This window comes from Sciurus vulgaris, assembly GCF_902686455.1.
Source record: "Sciurus vulgaris genome assembly, chromosome: 18".
NCBI classification, from domain to species: domain Eukaryota; kingdom Metazoa; phylum Chordata; class Mammalia; order Rodentia; family Sciuridae; genus Sciurus; species Sciurus vulgaris.
Window position 1 is genome coordinate 40,784,329 of NC_136479.1, and position 23,678 is coordinate 40,808,006.

At 48.2% G+C, this 23,678-nt stretch overlaps 2 protein-coding genes across 12 annotated transcripts in view; one reads left to right on the forward strand and one right to left on the reverse strand.

Moving 5' to 3' along the window:
• Window positions 1–1,122: 1,122 nt before the first annotated feature.
• ZNF713 (zinc finger protein 713) lies at window positions 1,123–12,052 on the reverse strand. Of its 11 annotated transcripts, none has more exons than XM_079121981.1 (6): window positions 10,742–10,834; window positions 9,325–9,507; window positions 9,037–9,129; window positions 7,684–7,877; window positions 7,145–7,571; window positions 1,123–3,838 (listed from the first exon to the last, which is right to left on the reverse strand). In XM_079121981.1, the coding sequence occupies exons 5-6, from the start codon at window positions 7,257–7,259 to the stop codon at window positions 2,823–2,825; spliced, it is 1,131 nt and encodes a 376-aa protein (XP_078978107.1). In that variant the 5' UTR covers window positions 7,260–7,571; window positions 7,684–7,877; window positions 9,037–9,129; window positions 9,325–9,507; window positions 10,742–10,834; the 3' UTR covers window positions 1,123–2,822. The 11 variants fall into 11 exon arrangements, 8 of the variants coding, with proteins under 8 accessions (XP_078978107.1, XP_078978106.1, XP_078978105.1 ...); XR_013760819.1 differs by lacking the exon at window positions 7,145–7,571 and adding an exon at window positions 11,814–12,052 and having other exon boundaries at window positions 3,291–3,408; window positions 9,381–9,507; window positions 10,742–10,830; XR_013760820.1 differs by adding an exon at window positions 11,814–12,052 and having other exon boundaries at window positions 3,314–3,408; window positions 7,145–7,877; window positions 9,381–9,507; window positions 10,742–10,830.
• An 8,525-nt stretch (window positions 12,053–20,577) lies between these two features.
• The window catches only part of SEPTIN14 (septin 14), a gene marked incomplete at its 3' end in the record, with an annotated part of 31,261 nt that continues 28,160 nt past the window's right edge, over window positions 20,578–23,678 (forward strand). The window contains exons 1-3 of the mRNA XM_079120246.1: window positions 20,578–20,672; window positions 20,791–20,878; window positions 21,445–21,513. Of these exons, the coding sequence (XP_078976372.1) occupies window positions 21,460–21,513 (54 nt within the window). The 5' untranslated portion in view covers window positions 20,578–20,672; window positions 20,791–20,878; window positions 21,445–21,459. The remainder of the gene's footprint in view (window positions 20,673–20,790; window positions 20,879–21,444; window positions 21,514–23,678) is intronic.

The following is a 23,678-nucleotide window of genomic DNA, read 5'->3' on the forward strand; positions in this document are numbered from 1 at the left end:
GACAAGGATGTCCACTCTCACCACTCCTATTTAATACAGTGTTATAAATTCTAGTCAGAGCTATTAGGCAAGAGAAGGAAATAAAAGGGATAAAAATAAGAAAGGAAGAAGTCAAATTATCACTGTTTGCAGATGATATGATATACTCAGACGATCCACAATATTCCACCAGAAAACTGATAGAGCTAATAAACAAATTCAGCAAAGTAGCAGGCTACAAAATCAACATATAAAAATCAGTAGCTTTCTGGAGCTGGAGTTGTGGCTCAGAGGTACAGCGCTTGCCTGGCATGTGTGAGGCCCTGGGTTCAATTCTCAGCACCACATACTAATAAATGAATAAAATAAAAAGATTCATTGACAACTAAAAAATATTTTTAAAAAATCAAGTTTCCCTATATACCAACAATGAATCCACTCAGAAAGAAACCAGGAAAACAATCCCATTCACAGTAACCTCAAAAAAGAACAAACTGTCTAGGAAAAAATCTTACCAAGGAGGTAAAGACCTATACAATTAAAACTACAGGACACTGAAGAAAGAAGCTGAAGAAGACACAGGAGGATGGAAAGACCTCCCGTGTTCGTGGATAGGCATAAATGGTATTGTAAAATGGCCATAGTACCAAAAGCAATAACAGACTATGCAATACCCATCAAAATACCATTGACATTCTTCATAGAACTATAAGTCCTAAAATTCATATGGAAGTGAAAAAGACCCCAAATATAGAGAGAAATATGAAATTTAAAAGGACCAAAGTATAATACCTGATCTCAGGACACGCTGCAGAGCCACAGTAACCAAGCAGCATGGGACTGGTTCTAGAACACACAGTTCTAGAAATGAACCCACACAGCTACAGCCCACGGACTCCTGCCAAAGGTGCCAGAGAAACATGTGGAGGAGGGTCAGCCTCTTCAGAATGGTGCTGGGAAAACCAGTTATCCACGTGCAGAAGATTGCAACTCGACCCCTATCTCTCACACTGTAACCAAGGTTAACTTGAGATGGATCCAAGATCTTAATGTAAGACCTTACACTCTGAAACTACTAGAAGAAAATGCAAATACTTCAAGACTTGTCACAGGTATGAATTCATTTGGACAAGACCCCCCAAAACAAAATGACAAACAGGATTCTATCACACTATGAAGCTTCTGCACAGCAAAGGAAACAGCAGAGTGGAGGAGGCACCTTCGGAAGATACGGACATATCTGCCAACTATCGATCTGGCAAAGGGTCAGTATCCAGAATAGAGGAGGAATCCACACAGAAACCCCTAGATGCTCCCATTAAAATATAGGCAAGTTATCTGAATAGAATCTTCTTGAAAAATGCAAATGACCAACAAATACATGAAAATGGCTCAATATCATTAACTGTTAGGAAAATCCAAATAAGAACTACAAATAAGTGTTCTCTCATTCCAGTTAGAATTGCTATTATTAAAAAAAAAATAGCAAATGCAGGTGAAGATGTGGAGAAAAAGGAACACTTCTATAGTGTTTGTGGAAATGTAAATTGACACAGCCCTTGCAGAGTCTAGAGACCCCTCAAAGCCAAACAGATCTGCCACATGATCCAGCCGTCCTACTTCTGGGAATATATCCAAAGGAAGTGAACCAGCATACTCAGAGACACCTGCACACCCGTGTTTACTGCAGCACTATCCACAACAGCCAAGAGATGGAACCAGCTTAGGTGCCTGGACAGATGAGTGGACAAAGAAAATGTGGTGCATACACACCTTGGAATATTTTTCAGCCACAGAGGATGAAATCCCGTCACTTGCAGGAAAATGGGAGGAACTGGAGGACATTATGCTGAGTGAAATAGGTCAGGCACAGAAAGACGCGCACTGCATGTTCTCTCATGTGGAAGGAAAAAGGCTGACCTCAGGTGACCGCTAGAAGCTGAGAGGTGTATGTTGGGCAGGGAGCATGGACACAGGGCGGCTGCGTTCTATGGGCACCCCTGTGCATGCAGGAAAGTATGCTGAGTTCCACAAATGACGCAGCTGATACACATCAGCCGTAAACAAAGAAAAATGAAGTCCACGTTTTCCATGGGTGAATTTAAAACTAGTATAGAGGATAGGAAAGCAGGCTTCTCTAAATCAATTTTTCAAAGGTCATCAACATGACCCTCAGTGTTCCTCAAGACTCTTTCAAAATGACCCCAGGATTTGTTGGAAGACGACAATGCAGACTCTGTTATAAAATAATAAGGTAATAACAGAAATCCTACCATGTTCATCAAACAATGAGGCCTTCTGTGGCACATCAATGGACACTTTTGAATCCAAAAGTTAGATATTTATTCTTATAGAAGTTAGAATGTCATTAGCATAGCAAACACATGATTTCCATAAATAAAAGTTCCTAGGTCAAACTAAAAATTCTATGCCCTTTAAAAAATATTATGATTAGATATAGCAAAAGCTGTAAAGGAAGCACAAAATGACCGAAGCCATTCTGAGAAATGCTCCTTTTGTGTTTATTTGTTTAATAATGTATACCACAGCACTGCCTTGGTCAACAGGTTTTGTAGTATAAAACTTAGAGGTGACTAATGATAGCTTATCACTTACAGGATTTCTGTTCATTTCTTTGAAAAGTGTTAAATCAACTTGAAACATGACTCAATGTTTGTGTAAAATAAAATAATTTTCCCAGTCTACTACTCCTCCTGGGAATGTAATAGGCTACCAGTTTATTTATTTGGTTTTTATGCATTAAAAAGTTTATTTATAAGCTTTCCATCTGCTGTGAATAATCTGAGTTACTGGATCATCGAAGGAAAACAATTTCCCACATTTCACTTGTGGATGAATCGTGTGCCAAGTGGAGGACCGTGGCTGAAGGCTTTCCCACACTTACACTCATGCACCTTCCCCCGGGTGTGGGTTTTCCTGTGCTGGTTCAGGTGTGCACTCTGGCTAAAGGCTTTCCCACACTCGGGGCATTTGTAAGGCCTCTCTCCGGTGTGGGTCCTCTCGTGCTGGTTAAGGTGTGTCCTCTGGCTGAAGGCTTTCCCACAGAAGCTGCATTCATAGGGTTTCTCTCCCGTGTGCAGTCTATGATGCTCAGTAAGAGATGTGATACGGCTGAAGGCCTTGCCACACTGACTGCACTTATAGGGTTTCTCCCCGGTGTGGATCCTCAGATGCTGGGTGAAGGAGGAATGCTGGCGGAAGGCTTTCCCACACTCGTTGCATATAAAAGGTTTTTCCCCTGTGTGAATTCTCTGATGTTGAATGAGATGTATTCTCTGGCTGAATCTCTTCCCACATTCATCACACTTATAGGGCTTCTCTCCCTTAAGCCCTGGCTGAGGCTGGCTGAGAGGGGAGTTGTGGCTGAAGGCCTTTCCACATTCCAGAGGGTTCTCTGTTGCATGCGCACTATTGGGAAGAAGAATATGTTGACCGAAGGTTCTTCCACACTCATTAAATTCACAGGGGTTCTCTCTCACAGGGTTTTCCCGATAGCAGATCAAGTCTGAGCTATGCCTGAGGCTATTTCCTTGTGTGCCATAACAAGGGGGAATCTGAATGGAAGGAATTCTCTGACCACAGTTGTCCCCTGACCTCCTACATTCGCTGCTTCTCTCCTGTGTGAGCTTTTGGTGGATGAGAGATACTGGTCCCAAACGTCTCTGCTGGTTTTCTTGGTTCCACTCTAACTGACAATCAAGATCCCAGAGTCCTCCTAAGATGGAGTACCAGAAACCGTCTCCTGTTAGTCTCTGCATTATCATGTCCTGGGTTTGGTTTTCATTGGAAATACTCTGGTTTAGAGCTGACTTTTTTACTTCAGGGATGTTCTCCCCATCTAAAAGAAATTCAGAATGTATAAATACATTCTTATACAAACATACTCTTTGCTTTGAAAAAGAACTTAAGGCGTAAAGAACTGCCAAGTGAAACTGGCAGCACCTGTGGCATTCAGTTTTCAAACAAGGCCACGGGAAGACGAGGAGGGAGAGACAGAGCAGAGAGAGGGGATCTGAAACCCGGTGGAGTCAAGAGAGCTGCTCACAGGAGTGCCAGGGTGGAAGGAGATGGGTGGCCAGAAACACCAGGGGTCGCAGTGGCTTCCTGGGGAAGGCAGGCCTGGCGGGCCCTGCAGCCTCACCTGTGGGTTCTCCTGCTGTGATGCCGAAGCCTGCTGGGGAGGTATCTTCCTATTTTTAATCTTTTGTTTAAGCTGATAAAAGTGATGCTTGTCTGTAGGGTACCAAGCGTACTGAAGTATACTTGCCTGTATTTGAATATCATGGAAACACAGAGAAAGAGTCTACCGGTAAAATAATCATTTGGAGCCTGTCTTGCCTGATCTTTTCCCCTGTGTTTACACAAATATCCATGAAAACCATAGTTTGATCAAGCCCAACTCATGGATTATGATAAAAATAAGATTTCATTGTTTTCCCACCACTGCTTTGAACTCTATTGAGTTCAAAGACATGGCTGCTTTGGACATGGACATGGCTGCTCTGCCACCCCAGGTCAGTGCAGTGTCCCTCCTCCTGGCCTCCCGCCACCCCCTTCCTGCGTGCAACCCCCCTCCCCCAATGTCTCCCAGTAACTGCTTCTTTCTTCCCGCTCTCCTCATCCACTAACTGGGCTAATTCTTGTCACAGGAGGCAGGAGAGGGATGTTTAGAGGATGACGAGGTCAGGAGGTGAGGTTCTGAACCACTGGAGAGCTCCAATTTTAAGCTTGGCAGATGGCTGACACTGAGTCAGTTTGGGGAACTTTGATGACTCTTGGGAAGTTCTTAGAGGACTCTCCTCTCCTGTCATTTCCATTATCTAGACAGATATCTTTCTATCTCAGACACGAATCCTACTTGACCAGAGCCAAAGTCACGCCGGCTGACCCCTAAGCAACATTGGTAGTGTGGACTCCCCCTGCCTGCTGGCTCACCACCAGTCAGTCAGCTGCCCCCGGGGCCCTAGACGTTCTGGGCGAGCCAGCTTTGGCTTTCTCAGACGTGAGTCATGCCCTGGTACTGGTCTTGTGACCACAGGGAACATGCATCACAGCTGTCTGAGTGTGCCCTCCACGCTGGGTGGACATATCATTACTGTCCCAACTGGGGCTTTCGTCACCAAAAGTGGTACCACTGACAATTACACCAGGAACTTGGGGGGAGGAATCCCATGACTGTAACTTGACTCTCCCCTCAGCCCCCTCCCTTCTACCGCTTCCCTCAAAAGAGGGTCAGGGCCTCACAACAGAGTTCTCCCCTAAGCAGCGTCTTTACCAATCTCCTCAAGGGTCTCGCTCAGATCTCTTCACACCCTTGATCTGGTGGGCTCAGGACTAGAGTCCCATGGCTGTTTTCCATCTGCGTGACGTAGGGGACTTCCCACGCCTACCCTGGTGGGGCAGGTATCTTCTGTCAGCTCTGATCCTGTCAGTTTCTTCTAACACACATATTTGGATGTAATAATACATAGTTTTCATTTATTTTTATTTATTTTTTTAGTTTTTACTTAGTTTGAAATGAAAATGATAGTATATGTACTGTCTAGGTGACTTTGTTTTTCACTGAATTATATTCTGAGTATAGACTGACCTCCTTCTTTTTAAAGGTTATATCCTATTTTTAAAAAGCTACTCTCAAGTTTTAGGTTTTCAATTTTTTTTGGTGCTGGGGTTGAACCCCTGAGTTACATTCCAGCCTGTTTTATTTTGACAGATCAGGCTGGCCCTGATCTTGAGACCCTCCTGCCTCAGCCTCCTGGTAGCTGGGATTACAGGCATGCACCACTGTGTGGCTACCTTCCCGGGCAGGCTCGGCTTGAGATGGGCTGCCGGGAATGCCGCCTCTTCTCCTTCCTGGTCTCAGACTAAGGTCAGTGCAGGGTTCTGCAACCCCCATCCACTTGTGGGCTTCTTGTTAGCAGAACACGTCTGTGAACTCCAGCACTGGCTGCCTCTCAGTCTCAGGTGACCTCCCTGCCACATCCTTCCAATTCTCTGCATGACTTCCCTTCTGTATCCCTGAGCTTTTCAGGCCCTGCTCCTTCTAGTCTCAACCCACTTTGAAATTCTTTCCTGATCAAGTCTTGACCTAATTGGCCTAATCCTCTGGGAGGAGTGCCCTCTGCCATTCTGTGGACCTCCTTTCCCATCACCTCCTGGCCAGCGGGCATTCACATACCCAGCAGGTCAATTAGTGGGAATTACCAAGAAGAAAGAAGAGAGGAAAGGGTCTGAGAAAACAGGAGGGCTGAGGGAAGAAGAAGAGAGAGCCCAGGCTTCTGACTACCAGGCTGGACCACATATCTGTCTTCATGGGACCACTCAGAAAGTTAAGGAAGGGAGAAGAGGCTAGGGGAAAAAGGGGTGCCAAGAGCAGAGATTAGGAAGGAAAAATATCCAGGTCACCGGCGGCCCTTTAGGAAGGCAGGGGCACAGAGCCTTCCTGTGCAGCTGGGAAGGTGCTCTCACATGGAGCCGGAGCTCTCTACCTGCGCTGCACCCCAGCCCTCTGTAGAGGAGTCTGATTTTGAGACAGAGTCCCTCTGAGTTGCCCTGGCTGACTGAGTTAGTGATCTTCCTGCCTCGGCCTCTGGGTAAGGAACCTCCAGTTCAGTGCCTCCTCTTCCCAAGGGCGGTCTCAGCCTCAGTCAGCTCTACCTGCTTCCCGCCTCGTCTGGACCTGTTTCTTTGACTCTGCTGCTCTCTAGTTTCTAGTTTTCAGTCCTCTTTAGGCTCTGTGCACTTCCTGGAGTTTCCCAGATCACTAGTTCTTGATCAGCTTTCCTCCTTTAGTGTCACCGATTCATCGGGCCCCCCACTTGGCACAATGGATGCTGCTGGGTGCTACCTATGGAAACAGCACGCACTGGTGCACAGGGAAGCCACCGTCGGGGACGTGGGGGTGGCCTTCACAGCTGCAGACTCCTGTGCCTCTGGTCAGCTTCCGCCCGCCTACTAAGCTACTCAGTAGGCGGAAGTCACTCCTGCTTGGAACCAACTCCTCACACACCTTTCTTTCCCTTATTCTAGGGAAACCCGCTCCATTTCCTCCTCTCCTGCCTCTCTTCTTATAAGCCCACAGTAACGCACTAGCACCGCTGTATTTTCTAACCAGGTTCAGACTGACTCCTCCCAATCACCCCACCTTTTCCCTCCCTGATGCACTCACGGCCTCCTTGTTGCTCAATCACTGGAGATTTTCCAGGTCTCCTCTTGGCTAAGAAGAGATTTTGGGTAAAGTGGTGCTGGCCAGTGTCCATAACAAGGAGGCATGGCCTGCAGCACCCAAAGGGACATGCCAGAATTCAGTCACCCAGTGAGGTCATCCTTTCGGTCCCTTGAGTAACAGAAGTGCTTCACTGCACCTTCATGAGGACCACTGGCTGTCTGGCGGGGCCATGAGGAACCATCGGTATCTCCCTGGAAGAGACTGCAAGGCTGCCTGCCTGACGAGGGGCGTGAAAGGGAACCAGCTGCTTGAGAGGCCCTGAGAGCCCTGGGCATCCAGCGCAGCTGACTAAAGAAGCTGGGAAGTTGTTCTGCAGTTAGTGATTGATTTTTCCAGTTGAGGCCTGTGGGCAGGGACACAAGAGGGGACAGTGTGGATCCTACAAATGTAGCATGTGCAGTCTGGGGAAGGATGAGCCCTGCCCTCTGCTGTAGGTTCCTGCCTTGGCGATTCACCTGCACAGGGAGTTTTACAATCTCTTCCTTCAGTGTCCTGCTCCCAGGTTCAGAGCTGTGCAGGGCTGTAGAAACGTGCCACTGGCAGTTGTGGGGAAGCGCCAGGGTTCTTCACAGCACGTCTTAACTACCAGACTCTGCTCATGGAAGGGGGCACTGCCAGCCAGAGTTCTGCTCCTGAGGTCTCAGCGGGGCTGAAACAGGAATGAGTTTCTTACTAAGAAACCGAGTCACACCAAAGCCAACCTGCCTGAGAAAGCACAGTGTAAACGGCAGAGAACCAGGTCCAGGGCACAGAATCAGAGGGCAGAGGGACTGGACAGGGAAGGTGTGCTTGGGAGCCGCCCAAGCCACCGGAACAGAATTTGCCTATCTTAGCAAGCGTTTGCTGAAACAAGCAGGCAGAACGTTGCCGGTGTGTTCCTGCAGTAGAAGCTATTGTTATTGCTTGGTCAAGAAAGCCCATAACTAAGAAGCTCAAAGAAGAGGGACAAAGTCAACAGACCTAGGTTTTGAAGTCTTCGATTAAATGACAGCATGACATTAATCAGCAAAAATACAACATAAATCTGGAGGAAGCTTGTGGGTGAAATGCTGGGCTGGAAATGAAGAAGTCGGAAAATAACCTGAAGGGCAACTGAAAAGCAGAGCACCATGTCCATAAGGTGGTGCCTTCAGCAGCTCCAGGAGGAGAAGGCGAGAGAGGAGGGAGGGACAGAGCTGCCACAGCAGACTAGAGGAGCCCACGGCAGCCACAGGGCAGGCGGCCTCAAGAAGGTCAGAGGAACACAATCAGGCCAGCAGGACACAGGCGGCTTCCTGGCCACTGGATCTGATGGGAAAGAAGTCAGTAACGGTCCCCAAGGAAATGGCTTCAGGTAGAAGGGGTCACAGCACATAGGTGCACGAGGGACTTAGCAGTGAGGCTGAAGGTTCAGCTAAGCTTAAAGAGTCTGATAATAAAAGGAAAAAGGAAAAATGAAAAATGGGCAAAAATACAGAGCGGTTTTGATGTGGAGAAGAAGGATTTGAAGAACCCTGGGAGGAGATCTCAGCAGGAAATACAGAGAGAATCTTTGTGGAGATCCATAGCATTAAGGTACTAGTGGGTGTTCACACTGAGACTTCAAAATTACTTTTGTATTCCATATTTAAATAATAAATATATATGTTGTTGATTTAAAAAAAAAAAAACAGCCATTTCCACTTTGGAAATACAATTTGACCTGAATTTTTCAAAGGCCTCAGTATTCTTTGAATCCTGGGGGAGACCAGCGCACACCCCAGTGAACATGTATTTCAAAAGTGAGGCTTTCCCCTGGGGTGTAGGGGGCCCGCATGCTCACTTCTCACCTGGAGGGGTGTCCAGGGGGCCGTCTGTTCCTGTCACCCACAGCTCCTCTTGCTCCAGCTGAGTGATTACCTCTGGCTTATAAAGCTGATGCCCTATTCATGGAAAAAAGGATGTCTTAGGAGTTCGTGCTGGGAACCCACCTCTGACCTCTGTCTCTAGGGTCTCTGGGCTTGGGGAAGGAAGGCTTCAGAGACAGCCAAATGCACTTCTCTCACACTCAACAGAGAAGGGCAGGAACAGAGGCCCCTGAGCCAGGACCTACGGGCACCCTTGCTGGCCTGACCTGCCTTACAAAAGCTCTGCGGGTTGTCGCCACAGAGGAAGGCAACTCGGCCGCCTTTACCCAGGGCCACCAGGTTCCTGTAGTTCTCCAGCATCACGTCCCGGTAGAGGTCCTTCTGAGCAGGGTACAGCCGCTCCCACTCCTCTCTGGTGAAGTCCACGGCCACGTCCTGGAATGTCAGGGATTCCTGAAACACCAAGCATAGCCCTGTTCAGGCAGAGGCCCCAGGAAGGGTAAAGACAGCGCTGGGAAGAGGGAGCATGTCAGCATTCTCCTGGGAGTGATCCAGGTCAAAACTCCCCAGACCACAAGTGCCTGTCTTTCTATCATCTTTTAAGACGTAAAAATGTGCGTGAGCTGGGTGCTGGTGCAATGGCAGACTCCTGGGAGGCGGAGGAAGGAAGGTTTTGAGTTGGAGGATAGCTCAGGCCATACAGCAAGACCCCGTTTCAGAAAACAAAACACAAAAATGCACGACACATTCTTTGCTTTTAAGCATTTGAAATTTGTTGTGGGGTAAAGATTCTCATCTCATCCACAGAATTGAGGATGTTTTGAAACTGAAATTAGGTATCACACAGATAGATCTTACGTAAATCCTTAACAGATTCTTATGGATTGGACAGGAAAGGAGAGAGGCTATTTGGTAGGTTAAAAAACAAAAAACAAAAAACCAGCAGAGGCACCGATGGGGAGTAGAAGCCACATGATCCACGTTGGGTTAGTAAGAGGAACTGCCTCATTTCAGGCAGGGATTTCACATACAAAGGGTGACCCCCCAATTCTTCCATACCTGGTGCCTTGTAAGTGACCTTTGTTTGACACTGGCACCCACTCCTAACACACAGCTCTCTTCCTCCTTCCACCCACAATGCTCCCCGCCAAATGGGTACAAACAAGTGCTCCTCCCACATTAGCTATACGGTTGTGATTTTATTTAATTTTCATGCCTTGATAATTCATCTTTCCAAAATGTATTTCAGTTCAATGACTTTTGCAATTTAGAGAGAAGTCACTGAGGATAGAAGAAACTGAACAATTCATCCAAGGACATAAATTAGCAGATTGCAATGGGGTTCCTCCTTGGCTCCTGTCCAGAGCTGGTGCTCTGGTTACACCACACAGACACCTTCTCTGCTTCTGGGTGTTCCCCTAGCCTGCCTTCCACCTCTCCACGCTTCCAGGGGCAGCTCCAGAAGCTGTGTCCACAAGGGAGAGGAAATCTGGACCACCACTTACACTCTGTATTTTTATTTTTTGTGCTGGAGTTTGGGCCCAGAGCCTCTGGCGTGCCGATCTCACCCTGAGCTACGCTCCTGGCTCACCGTTATCCAACATCCACCGCAGGGGCTTTGTGGCTGGTGGGGTCAGTACCCACCTCTAACTTCTCCCTATTTGAGAGGAGAGGAAACTGAACGTACCTGGGACCTGACTGTCTGTGATCCATAATTCACTTCTTCCTCCTCCCTGGTCCCCTGCTGGGAAAGCACAGCCTTCAGAGAGGGCATCACGGGAAGAGAGCAGAACCATTCTGTTAATACACAACGTTGGGGCTACATGTGCATGTTGGGGCCTTTGTGTTGGGATGGCAGACAGCTCATAGACAGGACCTGACACACAGGCTTGAAGGTTGGATGGCTGGACCCTGGTGTCCCTGCTCCCCTTTGACCGTGAGGAATTCAGTGCAGGACTTCCTTCCTCTGGCACACAGACACAGGAAGCGGGAGGGAAAGGACTGCAGCTGAGGGTCTTGTGTGGCATGTGGGGCCCTCGGTGGTCCTCAGCCCTGTCTGCACACTTGGTGACGTTTAACAGGATGCCAACGCTCAGTCCCTGCTCTCACAGATCCGAAACCCATTGGTCTGCAGGAGGCCTGAGCAGCAGCTTTTAAAAAAGTGTATGTTTATTGTTTATTGATGCATTATAATTATACAAACTAGAGGGATTTATTATGTCATATTTGTGCACGTGCATAATTTGATCAGTCTCACTCCTAGTACCTTCTCTTTCCCTCTCTTCTGGGCCCTTTTCCCCACATCCTTGCCAGTGATTACTTTTATTTGCATCCTTGATGATGGGCAACAGCATTTAAAAGCCTAACATCTCCAAGTGATCCTAACTGTGGATGAAACAGACGAGGCAATGCAGAAGACACGCCAGGGCCTGTTCTTATCTTGATCCCCATGGGGTTAGATTCAGCCCAAACTTAAGACTGCGCAGACCTGCGCCTCTATCCCGAGTCCACAAGGAAGACTGCCCTCCTCCCGGCACCTGCCTTCTCCTCCCCAGCAGGGTCACCGCACCTCTCTGCAGGGGTCTGGGTGCTGACTCTTCTGGTACTGCCCCTCCAGTCAGGAGGTCCACCAGTGCCAGCAGCTTCAGTATCCTGACTGTCCCTAAAAGTGGCTTTAGTGCCTTCTAAGTAATGCCACTCGGAGGTGTTAGAGGCCAATGATGTCTGCCTCTCAGCGACACCCACCCTTGGAATCTTGCCTTGTTCATGCGGAGCTGAGATGTAGGGGCTCCCGAAGGCGGCTATCACCCTGTTACTCAGCCATCTCTGAGGGGACTCTGCTGTGATACTCATATTCATCCCCTGGTAGGATCTTGTAAGCTACAGGTGCAGGTCAGGCACCTCCATATGACGAGCATCAGAGTCACAGAAGAAACTCAGAAGTCTGAGTCAGCCGGGGACCTAAAGAATCTGAAAAGAGAAGTACAAACCATTCATGAAGACACTTTAATTTGCTCCAATTTTAGAATCACAGGGAAGTTGAAAAGGAGTTACGCATGTAACTCCTGTAATAAGCAGTGTGAATGGTGTACGCAAGTGACTCCTGTATGCCATTCACACTGCTTTCCCTGTTAATATTCCATACAACCACGGTACAATGACCAAAACCAGGAAACGAACATCGATACAACTCGATTAACCCAGATCAGTCACATCTCGCATTTCTTCAGTAGCATCTTTCTCGGATCCAGGACCCTGAATCACATGCAATTACATTCCAATCTGTACCTTCCCAGGCTTCCTGTCTTTCACGCTCTTCTGTCTTTTCTTTCTGAAGGTTTAAAAGCACCTGGTGACGTAACGCGCATCCAGCGGACAGAGCGGACGCGGGGCGCAGCGGGTCACCCGCGCAGCCCGGGGCCTGGGCAGTCAGCGATCTCTGCAGGAAGGGCCTCTGGACTCACCCACCAATGCCACGCCGACGGTGCGGCAGGTGAGGACCCGTCCTCACGCTGCTCAGCGCCGGGCCCTGTGCAGAACGGCGCCCGAGGACGGGGTGGCAGAGGGCAGTGCGCCGGCCAGGGCCTGGGGAGTGGTGCACTGGTGCGGCCACGCTGCCCGCACCCGCCAGGCTCGGGCGGATCTCGGCAGACCCGCGCGCGGCCGGCCCCCTTCCCTCCGGCGCGGTGACGGCTGCCGTCTCGGGCGCAGCGGAGGCGGCGCTGGCGGAGCCCGTCGGCCCTGCCGACCGCCCGGGGTGCGCGGGGTGCCGGCGGCCGCGCCGCGAGGAAGGCCAACCCACCGCGTCCAAGGCGAAACGGAGGCGACGGCGCGCGGGGCCCGGGCCCCTCGGGGCGCACTCACCGGCTCCGCGGACGCGGCCCTCGCGCCCCGACGCCGCCGCCCGCCCGGGAGCGAAGGGCGCCGCCGGCCCACCGCGGCCTGCGCAATGGCGCCGCGGGCTCGGGGGCGCATGCGCGGCGCCCGGAGGGGCGGCGGCCCGGATGGCCGCCCACCCCGCCGGCCGCCTCGGCAGACCTCCGCCCGCCGGCCTCCGGCAGCCCTCTGCCAGCGCAGGGCACCGAGGTGCAGGTGGAGGCCCCGCACCCTGCCGATCGCGCGGAGGCCGCCCCAGGTGCAGGTGGAGGCACCCCGCTAAGCACGCCCGGACTGAGGGTTACGGAAGGACACGATCTGCGAGGCAGCGACGGCGTGGCTCGGCAGCGGGGCGTCAGCCAAACGGCGAACCTCTTCCAGCGCGTCCTCCCATTAGCAGACTTTGGTCCCTGCCAATCACACTGAGCTGCCAGGCTCTGAAGCGAGCTGCGCCGTTGCTGCTCCTCCAGGTTCGAGGCACAAATCACCCTCAGCTCCCAAGTTTACTTTGGCGAATCTCCAAGTATAGTAATTGAGCCGCTACGGTCTGCTGCTGAGAAGAGTGGAGCTTTTTACAAGGGGATAACGTTTTGCTTAGCCGGGGCTCAATGCGTGTTCTTTATCACCAAAATCGATTGCAAAGAAGAGCTCGCCTATTCATGCTAGTTATGAGTTTTATATATTTCATTTTTGAAAACTTCTTCAGATAGCTAAGTGCTGCCAAACACTGATATCCTCCCACAGCATATAATTCAACTTTTTTTTTTGCGGGGTGGTGGGGGGGTTTGCTGGGGATCGAACCCAGGGCCTTGTGCTTACGAAGCGAGCACTCTACCGACTGAGCTATCTCCCCAGCCCCCGTATAATTCAACTTGAGCATATGCATCGCTCATACCGTTTATAGAATTCCATTATTCTCTTGATATTGCTTTTTAGCATTTCTTTATGTGGCAGATTAATCACTTCCAATGGAAGGTTAGGCGAAAGCTCCTTGAAGGAATAGTTAAGTGGATTTTGAAATATGGAAATGCCCTGTGCAATGGCAGGGAGGTCCGAAAATGCTACCAGAGCTATCGTTTGAACTTGGAAAATACAGCCACTGCTAGTTTTGCGTGGGCATGAGGATCTCACATCTTGGTTTAGCTTGTGACAACACTGGGAATACATAAAGCAGCTTGATACTGTGATCCAGCTAGTTGTCATTGACATAACCTTATTGTAGTGTGAGTCGAACATTAGCTGTTTTGTCTTGTAATTTTAGGTTGAATTCATGAAGAAACAGTATCAACCCCAGTTCAGGGTGGGGAATGGTAAGAAAGGAAAAGAAAAGAAACATAATCACACCTGGAGCAAAGCTGATTTCCTAAGTCACCCAGGGTTTGCTAAATGGTTGAGGGTGTTCTCATTTGGAAAAAAATTAATCTCATCTCTGGGCTAAAAAATTTAAAAATTAGAAACATTATTTGTTAATTGATACATTAAAACATTAAAATTGTACATATTAATGGAATGCTATGTTATATTTTGACACATACACATTGTATAATGCTTAAATCAGATCAAGCACATTTATTTCATCAGACATTTGTCATTTCTTTGGGGGGAAACTTTCACCTAATGTCCTCTAGTTCCCTCCATGTTGTCATGAGTAACGTGATGTCTTTCTATTTTCTGTGGCTGAATAGCACCCCATTGCTTATATGCACCCCGTTTTCTTTATCCATTCATCAATTGATGGGCACTTGGGGTGTATCCATTTCTCAGCTATTTTGAAAATCTCCTTTCCAACACAGGAGAGCAACTGTCTTTGGGTACACTGATTTCTCTTCCTTTGGCACCCACGATGGGCTTGCTGCGTCATATGGCAGCCTATTTTTAGTTATTTACTTGGTGATTGGATTTGACCATTGACGGCTCTATGCATGTATTGAAATATCACGCTGAACCACATAGACCTATACAAGTAGCACATGTTAATGAGAGAGGAAAGAAGCCCTTAACAGCTGCACCAAAAAGTGACTAGAACAATCAATGAATTCAGCAAAGTTGCAAAGCACAGAATCGGATTTCAAAAACCAGTATCATTTAAAACATTAACAGTGAATTCTGAAAAATCAATCAAGGAAACAATTGCATTTACAAAACCTAAAATGCTCAGAAACTTATTCAATGTGGAAAACGATTTCTGCAATGAAAACTGTAAACCATTGAAGAAAAGGCATTGTAGAGGACAAATAAATGAAAAGTTATCACATATTATGGGTTGTAAGAATTAACATTATTAAAATTAAGTCCATATTACCCATGGAGAATTTCAACAGCAGAAGAAAGAATGCATGAAGTTTAAGACAGATTATTTGAAATAACACAGTCACAAAAAAACAATAAAAGGCTTTTAAAATGACCCAGCATGCTTGAGGCCCTGGAAAAAAAAAAAAAAAAAAAAAAAAGCCTTTAAAGCACCTGACCAGGTCAACATGATGCGTAGCTGCTTGGGGGATTTCCTGTCATCTCTCACTGACTGGGAGATGTGGCTGACTGAGCCTACTGCCCAGCTTCACAAGAAAGCACCAACCACATAGCACCAGAAATCAATCAAAACTTAATTATAGTTTTGCTGAATGTATATCACCTTTGTGCCATGTTTAAGTCTTAAATTGGGGGACAGTCTGTAATTGGAAAAAGAAATCCTTTAATAGTCTTCCCACATAATAGTGAATATTCTTTGATACTCCATCAAAACGTGACAAGATTAGTTGCAATGTGAAATCTAAAATTATATTCATTCACATTAAAATCTGCTTGTTTAACTCACACTGACTTGTGATGTTATGCATGAGTCATTGGGAAAACATTTGTTTACGGAATTATCTATTTTAGCTGTTCTTAACGGGCTAATTTGCGCTCTAGGAAATGTTTGGCAACTTCTGGAGATGGATTTGCTTGTCATGGTTGGTGGTTGCTCCTGACACCTTGTGGATAAAGTTCAGAGGTGCAGCTAAACATCCAAAAGCCTCAGGAGAGTCCCACAAGAGAAACAGCTGCACAGATCAAAGTGTCAATAGTTGGGAAATCCTAATCTATTTAATGTTGACACATTTTATTATACATTATAAAAATTTGTATTTTTAAATATAATCACCATTTTTTGGAATGTTTTTAAGTATTTGGAAATTATTGAGGTGATTATGGTGGATACAAATCATCACAAAACTAATTTTAGATTTGACACTTAAGTTTTATTCACAAACTATGCTCTTAATTATTTTTATTTAAAAAAATTTCTGTCCGATGGAATATTACTCTGCCATGAAGAATGATAAAATTATGGCATTTGCAGGCAAATGGATGAAACTGGAGGATATCATGCTAAGTGAGATAAGCCAATCTCAAAAAACTAAAGGACGAATGATCTCGCTGATAAGCAGATGAGGACATATAATGGGGGGTAGGAGGGGTTAGTGTTAGGGTTAGGTTTAGGGTTAGGGATAAGGAGGGTGGTAAGAATGGAGGAAGGAAGGACTGTATAGAGGGAAAAGAGGGGTGGGAGGGTGGGGGCAAGGAAAAAAATAACAGAATGAATCAAACAACATTGCCCTATGTAAATTTTTGATTTTTAATTAAAAAAAAAGACAAAAAAAATTTCTGTCCAATTTTACAGGAAGAAAATTTCCTAGAAATTCCACCAAAAAGATTTCCATTTCCCTTTTTTCTAGTCAGAACTATAAACATGACTAATTCCACTAGAAGTAGTTCTGGGCTGGAGATGAAGCTTCTGCCAGCTACCCAACAGCACCTGCCAGTTTATTCTTGTGAGTCTCTGATGAAATGTCAGACCTTCAGAGAGGCTTTCTTTATTATGTTTTTGTTAGTGCATTTTAGTTAAACATAACAGTGGAGTTCACAGTGACAAATTGCATATGCACATTCTTTGTTTTGGTTCCAACTACTTCCCCTTTCCTACCCCTCTTTCATCTCCATAATAACCCTCCGCTTCCCTACTGATCTCCTTTTTATTTACTTATTGTTTTAATTGTTGCATTACAACTCCACACATGGGATTCAAGATGGTGGGCTGCAGAAGGTGGCATTTCCGTTTGCTTGGGATTCAGGCAGGAGTACTGCTCCTCAGCCAGGTGGGTGAAAGGGGGCTTTCACTGAAACTCCAGCTGTGGCAGCAGCTGTGGCTGCAGCTCTAGCTCACCTCAGAGGGAGGGAGAGCATGGAGAGACACAGTGGACGTATTTGGTACAGAAAAGCCCGAGGTCAGAAAAGCAGCCTGGACTTGGCTGATCCAGAGGCTGCACTGTGAAGCGGTGTTTGAAATGCTCTGTTTCTCCACTGGCTGCAGAGAGCTGAGGCAGGAGCATCTTGAGAGGTCACACTGCAGCTGCTGCTGAGCACCTGTCATAGCAGACACTGCCACACTGTCCTAGCAAGTGCCTGCCGTGCGGCCCAGGGGGAGCCTAGAAGAACGGGCAAGAAAGATGACAGAGAAGGCTGTACCGGGGGATTCAAGTCAGAAAAGCCACGGGGAGCCCGACTGGCTTTCCCTTTGAGTCTGGCTGCTCACATGACCAGCAGAGGCGGGTGGAGAATCTGAACAGGCGGGTGTGAACACACTCATGGGCTAAGCCTAGGAAGGCTGTGTTGGTGGGCAGCAGAGGGGGTGAGGGATTGGCTCCCCTACCCGGGAGTAGAATTCCTGGGAGGATCCAGAGATGCCGACTCCCAGCAAAGAAAAGCAATGGCCATGCTGTGAGGTGTGTTGATCAAATCTCTCCAGAGCAGACACCTCCTGCAAAGCCCCTGAGCCCTGATTAGACCTGAGCCACCAGAACTCCCTTCACAGAACTCTGGAGTGCATGGATCTGGCCCGTCAGACAGAACCCCAGCTGACAGCACTTCCCACTCCATGCTACCTCACATGATGAGGAGGGAAACTGAGAGCAATTTCAACCAGCTTCTGTCTTAGGCCACTCCCGCTGGCAGCCCAGGAGCAACACAAAAAGAGGGTTAACAGCCCAGCCTTTGCTCTCCCTCCTGGTACACCCAAGAAGAAACAAAAGCAGCCTGCACTTAGCTGATCCAGAGGCTGGACTGTGAAGAGGTGTTTGAAATGCTCTGTTTCCCCACTGCCTGTGCCCACCTGTCCTTGTCCACTCTTCGACCACCCCAGTGGAGACTTCCCTTTCATTTTTCAGGACAAGGTCAGGGTGGGGTGGGGGCAGGTGCTGTGGGTTCCTCTGCTATGGCAGCCCAGGAGCAGGACTGCCGCAGGCACCAGGCAGGGTTCCTCTTGGACTGATTGTTCGTTGGCACCTGGGGAAGGGTGGGGGCTAGAGTCAGGGCTTTTCCCACCCCAACTCCTTCAGATGCTGTGCACGCCAGGGTCAGGGCAGCCGCCAGAGCCGGGATTGCTCAAGACCCCTCAGCCCCTGGGAGTGGAAGGTGTGGGATGCTTGGTGCCCACCCTGCTCTGTCAGCCACAGGTGCTGAGCACAGAGAGGGGAGGGCCCAGGAGCTGCACGGCGGCCTCTGCTGTGGGCACCGGAGCCAGTCCATGGAGGGGGCCACCCTGGGCCTCAGGAGGCACTTTCCTCCAGCTCTGGTCCTTTAGAGCAGTGCCCTCTGTTGCACTGTGTCTGTGTCACGAGGCTGGCGCTCTACCGCACAGGACGCCGTGTGCTTTTGGTCACAGTCCCTCTGTCAGGCTGGGTGTGTGGCAGCCACCTGCCCCGCCAGAATGGCAGGCTGCATGTTTCCGGAGTGCGTTTTGTGGTGGTTTCTGACCAGGAGTGGGGTCCCCGTCCAGGCGTTCTCTCTGCTCAACGTGGCTTCTGGCTACAGCGCCCTGGGGTTTCGTAGGACAGGATGTCAGCTATTTTTCCAAAGCAAGATTTCAGGTGACTTGCTTTAGTGAGCTGCCACTGTGAAAACCGTGGCATTTCCAGCGACTGGGAAGTTCGCAGGGACCCTCTCCTTCGCCTGCACCCCTGAAAAGGGGGCCTCCTCTTTCCGGCTGCGAGCTGGTTATCAGAGGCCGGACGTTTTGTTTCTCTTTCTCTGATGTTGTTCCTGAGTCTTTCAAGGTTCCAGTCTCCCCCTTGCTGATTTCCCTGTCCGCCCACGGTCACTAACCTCGAATTGTGTCTGTTCACTTGTTACTTGGTTTATTCTCTGTGGAGGCCGAGGCCAACTCTGGGTGCCTGCGTTCCACCATCCTGGATCGCAGTGGAGACTTCCTTTTCATTTTTCAGGACAAGGTCAGGGTGGGGTGGGGGCAGGTGCTGTGGGTTCCTCTGTGGGTTTTTTTTTTTTTTTTTTTTTTTAGTTGTAGGTGGACACGATACCTTCATTTTATTTTTACGAGGTGCTGAGGATCACACCCAGGGCCTCACGCGTGCCAGGCAAGCACTACCTCTGAGCCCCAGCCCAGCCCAGCAGCTTTTCTCCTTGATGTTACAAATCACAACGAATTTTCAAGAAACCGTCTTAGAAATACCTGAGCCTGCATAACCAGTGCTTGTCTGCTGTTTCTGTGATTAGAATGGTCCGTGAGAAAGGTGTCACTATTTCTCAGAGTCAGTCATACTTAGCCTGATGTGCATGCTTCATGGGTGATTGGCGTTCCCCTGTTCTTGGGTGTGCTGTGAGTGACAAGGGGTAGTGAGTGTGATTTCATCCATTTTTGTCTTTGAACCAGCTGTGAAACTTCAGCCCAGTGGAGAAGGCTCGCCACTTCCTCGTCTTCCTAGGAGAAACCTTGGCCTCATGGCACCCGACAGAATCGTAGGGATTCCCCGGTGCCCGGGGACCTTGCTTGGAGAACTTCTTCCCTAGAAGTATGTGAGAGAACACCTCTATTCTCTAATGCACTGGTAATTGCACTTTCAAACAAGATCATTTGCATATCTACTTTTCAAGCCATTTTTAGCAGACATGTCCCCAAATCAGCAGTTATACAGAGATCGAGGCTTTCAGATTTGCAGTTACTTCAAACTCTGCAAGAGGATAAATAAAAAAAATTAAGAAGCAACCTCTGACCTCTCTCTTGTGGTTTCAGAGTTTATTGTTTTTACTGCAAAAAGACCAGAAAGTATGCAAACCTCGAGTCGTCTTAGCTGTTTATTCAAGAACAGTTTCACACTGGAACAGGGGGTACAGGGATGAAATGGACCAGTGGATCCACCTTCCTGGTGAGAAATGAACCCCTGAACAAAGACTGGGTTTATATAGGTCATTTTGAGGGGTGGTCTAGTGAGCATATCTGTTTCCTTGGGCACTTTTGGGGCCGGGGGTCTGTGGGCAGCATCTGGAGAGGATTTACTTTGAAGGAGAGGAAGGTCTAGAGACGTTACTTTAGGGGTGACAAAACACCTCCCCGTCTGCAGCCGGCCCCTGTCTGGGAGATGCAGGCTGTCAGTGCCTGGCTCTTCTCTCTCCCTCTTCCCAGGCCTCACTATCTTGGGGATTTTTTTCATTTTCCATATCTATTAATTGTCCATTCCAGGCAACGACTGGAGATCACTGCACTGCCTAGCAGTAAGTTTCTGACACTAGATTAGAGCAAACCACAAGGCAGAAGAGAACGCTCTAACTAGAGAACCCTACTGAGCGGCAGGAAAATGGGACCAGTTTCTAAATTGGATAATCCTTGCTTGGGCAGGAGGCTGTGGTCCAGGGCTTTTCAGTTTGCTTTTCTTTTTGTTTCACCCACATTTGTTAAAATGTATCTCACAGTGAGTATCTTTGTGCTGCTCAGGAGCAGGGTAGCACAGCGTCCTCAGGGAGGCTGTGCAGACTGGCACAGCCTGTCCTTGTCCCTCCCCTCCTTGTTCCCAACTGTTGCGAACACAGGCAGCATCAGCCTGGTCACTTTTGCGGGCAGAAGGAAGATCGTCTGCTGTGGAGTCAGTGTCTGCTGCACACCTGGAGCTCTGGGCAGGTAAGTCGTTTGGTGTTTCTGCATGTGGTGTTTTCGCCTGCCACAGGACAAGGACCAAGGCGAACGTGTCAGCACTAAGAGGGGTGAGGACGCGGCCCCCAGCACAGCGCGGGTGACTCAGGCGCTTCCCAGTGGTGAGGCAGCTTTGGTTCCCTGGGCCTTTGCAAGCTCTGTGCTCTGAGTCTCCGGCTGTGGCCGCTCTGACACCCTGGCCACCAGGGAGTCGGAAGGAGAAGCAATCCTGAGTGCTCCCAGCACGCCAGACATGGTAAAGCAAGGTTCTCCCTCTTCCTTTCTCATCACCAGAGAGTCCGTTGAAAAGCAGGGTCTTTGTCCTCTTGAGTTCAAAAGTGCGCCAGGCGTTCCTGGTGTGCTTCTGGTTGTGCCTGAACGTTCTCCAGGCACGCGCTGGCTGCTCTGGTGTTTAAGTGCAAGCCTGTCCAGCAAGACAGCCTCACCTGGAGCCAAGTCGTCAGGTGCTCTGCCGTCTTGGCGCCCTTGTTCTCGGTCACTAGGCGTGCCACCTTGGTGAGCAAACTTGGAAATGTCTTGTCTTTTCATTTCAGTTCTTTCCGCCCAGCATGGCAGAAAAACCCAGGCGCATACCCTCACGAATACCGAACGATGAAGATATAGTTAAGTATCTCTTTCCAGTGCAACTCTGCCCTTGTACTTCAATAAGACGGTGCAAAGTGCCGACCGAGTAGTCTGGTCCTCTTCTAGACAAGAAGGCTTTATGTGTGGTGATGAATTGGCTTTTATATTGACTAGACCTTCAGTGATGGTTTAAATATTTATCACACTGTTTTTCATTTTTTATTGGTTCTTTTTAGTTATACGTGACAGTAGAATCCATCTTGATATAAAAGCATGGACTATCTCTTGTTCTAACTCAGTCTCCAGCACCTCTCCTCCCCCTTCCCTCTCCCTCTCCCCCCTCCCTTCTCTGTACTGATCTCTCTGCCGTTTACCCTTAGTGATTTTTTAAAAATTAATTTCTTGTGAGTGTACACAATGGTATATTCATATATGTTGACCTTGTTAGTGCAAAAGACCATTCTAATTAAAATCAAAGAAAAACAAATTAAAATTCCAGAACCTACCAACTGGTGTTCCAGTCAGCTTTACGTGACTGTGAAAAAACACCTAAAAACAGCAGCTTACAAGACGAAAGGGTTATTTGGCTCAGTTTCAGAGGTTCAGCCCATGGCGGCCCCCTGCTTACGGTCTGTGGTGAGGCCCGTGTTCACTGTGATATTTCGTCTGATTGAACCTTTCTCTGTTGACCTCTCCTTTGGCATTTGCAACCTGTAGGGACCACTGTTACATGTTCGGGTTTGACTTTTTTTTTCCTTTTTAGCTATCACATGTGAAAGAATGTGCTACTTGTATTTCAGTGTCTGGATTATTTCTTGTCCCGACCCGCAGGACTTCAACGGGAACCTGGAGGGGGGAGCGGGGATTGGGAGAGACAAGAGACACAGGAAATGGAGACAAGACAAAAGCCTGATCAAGTCTCATTTATTAGGGGAATAAACACAGTTAATATAAAGTACAGAAACCAATCAGGTGAAAGCGCGCGAAGGCAAGACTAGTCGCGCGCCAGAATTCAAATAAGGAAGTGTAGTTGGCCAGTCGTGAAGCACCACGCAATCTAGTCTGATGCACCTGGTATAGTCTGACAGGTGTGTAAACAGGTAGAGGCACGCCCGCCAGCATCTGGCAGGCGCCATCTTAGCTCAGCATGAGGCGAGGCAGGGCGAGTGACCTTGAGGCAAGGCAGGGCGTGTGACCTGCCGGCTCCGGACAATTTCTCCAACATGAGGTCCTCTAGTTCCATCTATTCTTCTCTGACTGACGACATTTCATCTTCTGGGTGGAATATTCCACTGTGCAGACATACATCTCCTCTATCACTTGTTTGTTGATGAGATCGGGCAGCTCAGCTTGTGTGGATGGTGCCCACATGGATCTGCGGCTCCTGTGGGTATCGACCTGGTGGTGGGAGAGATGGATCACATGCAGATTTGTTCTTATTTTTTTGAGAAACATCCATGTTGTTCTCCATCGTGCTGCGCAGATCCACGTTCCCACCAGCAGCGTGTGAGACTTCCTTTGTCTCCACTTGCTCTCCAGCACTTTTTTAAGAGTGAAAGGAGTAGGATTTATTCAAGCGTGAAGAATAGAAGCGGAGCTCTTGTGGGAGCAAGACAAGACCTGACAGCAGGTTGCCCACCAGCATTTTGTTTTTGTGATAGTCCTTCTAACTAGGCTGGGATATCTCAGTTTTGATTTGCATTTCCCTGATGGTTAATGTAATTGAGCATTTTCTCATGTATTTGTTGGTCATTGTATTTCTTTTTTTTTTTTTTTTTTGGGAAATATCTACTTATACCTTTGCACATTTTAATTGAGTTACTTGATTATTGTTTTGAGTTCTTTATATATTGTGCATATTAATCCTTTGTCAGGTGGGTAGTTTCTAAATATTTTATCCCATCCTGCTGCAGGTTGTCTCTTCCTCTCTCTCTCTCTCTCTCTCTCTCTCTCTCTCTCTTTTGCTGTGCAGGTTTTTAATTTATGTAGTCCCATTTATGCTTTTTCTTCTTGTACTTTTGGGGTCCTTGCCAGAGGGTCATTGCCCATACCAGTGTCTTGAATGTACATACTGGTGGCATTCACTGTGGTATTTCTATGAATGCACACCTGAACTGATCATATCCATCTGCCCTCTTTCATCCTCTACTGCCCCCTCTCACATGCTTCCAGTCCCTAGTAATGACTATTGTACTTTCACGTG

What these genes read in the sequence shown, in the direction of transcription:
- ZNF713 (XM_079121974.1), bottom strand. Translation starts at nt 11,913, where the DNA reads ATGAATATGAGTATCACAGCAGAGTCCCCTCAGAGATGGCTGAGTAAC. An exon ending in CACAGACAGTCAGGTCCCAG is followed by an intron (nt 9,508 to 10,741) that starts GTACGTTCAGTT and finishes TTGGTGTTTCAG; the next exon opens with GAATCCCTGACATTCCAGGA. An exon ending in CCCCCTGGACACCCCTCCAG is followed by an intron (nt 3,839 to 9,036) that starts GTGAGAAGTGAG and finishes AATTTCTTTTAG; the next exon opens with ATGGGGAGAACATCCCTGAA.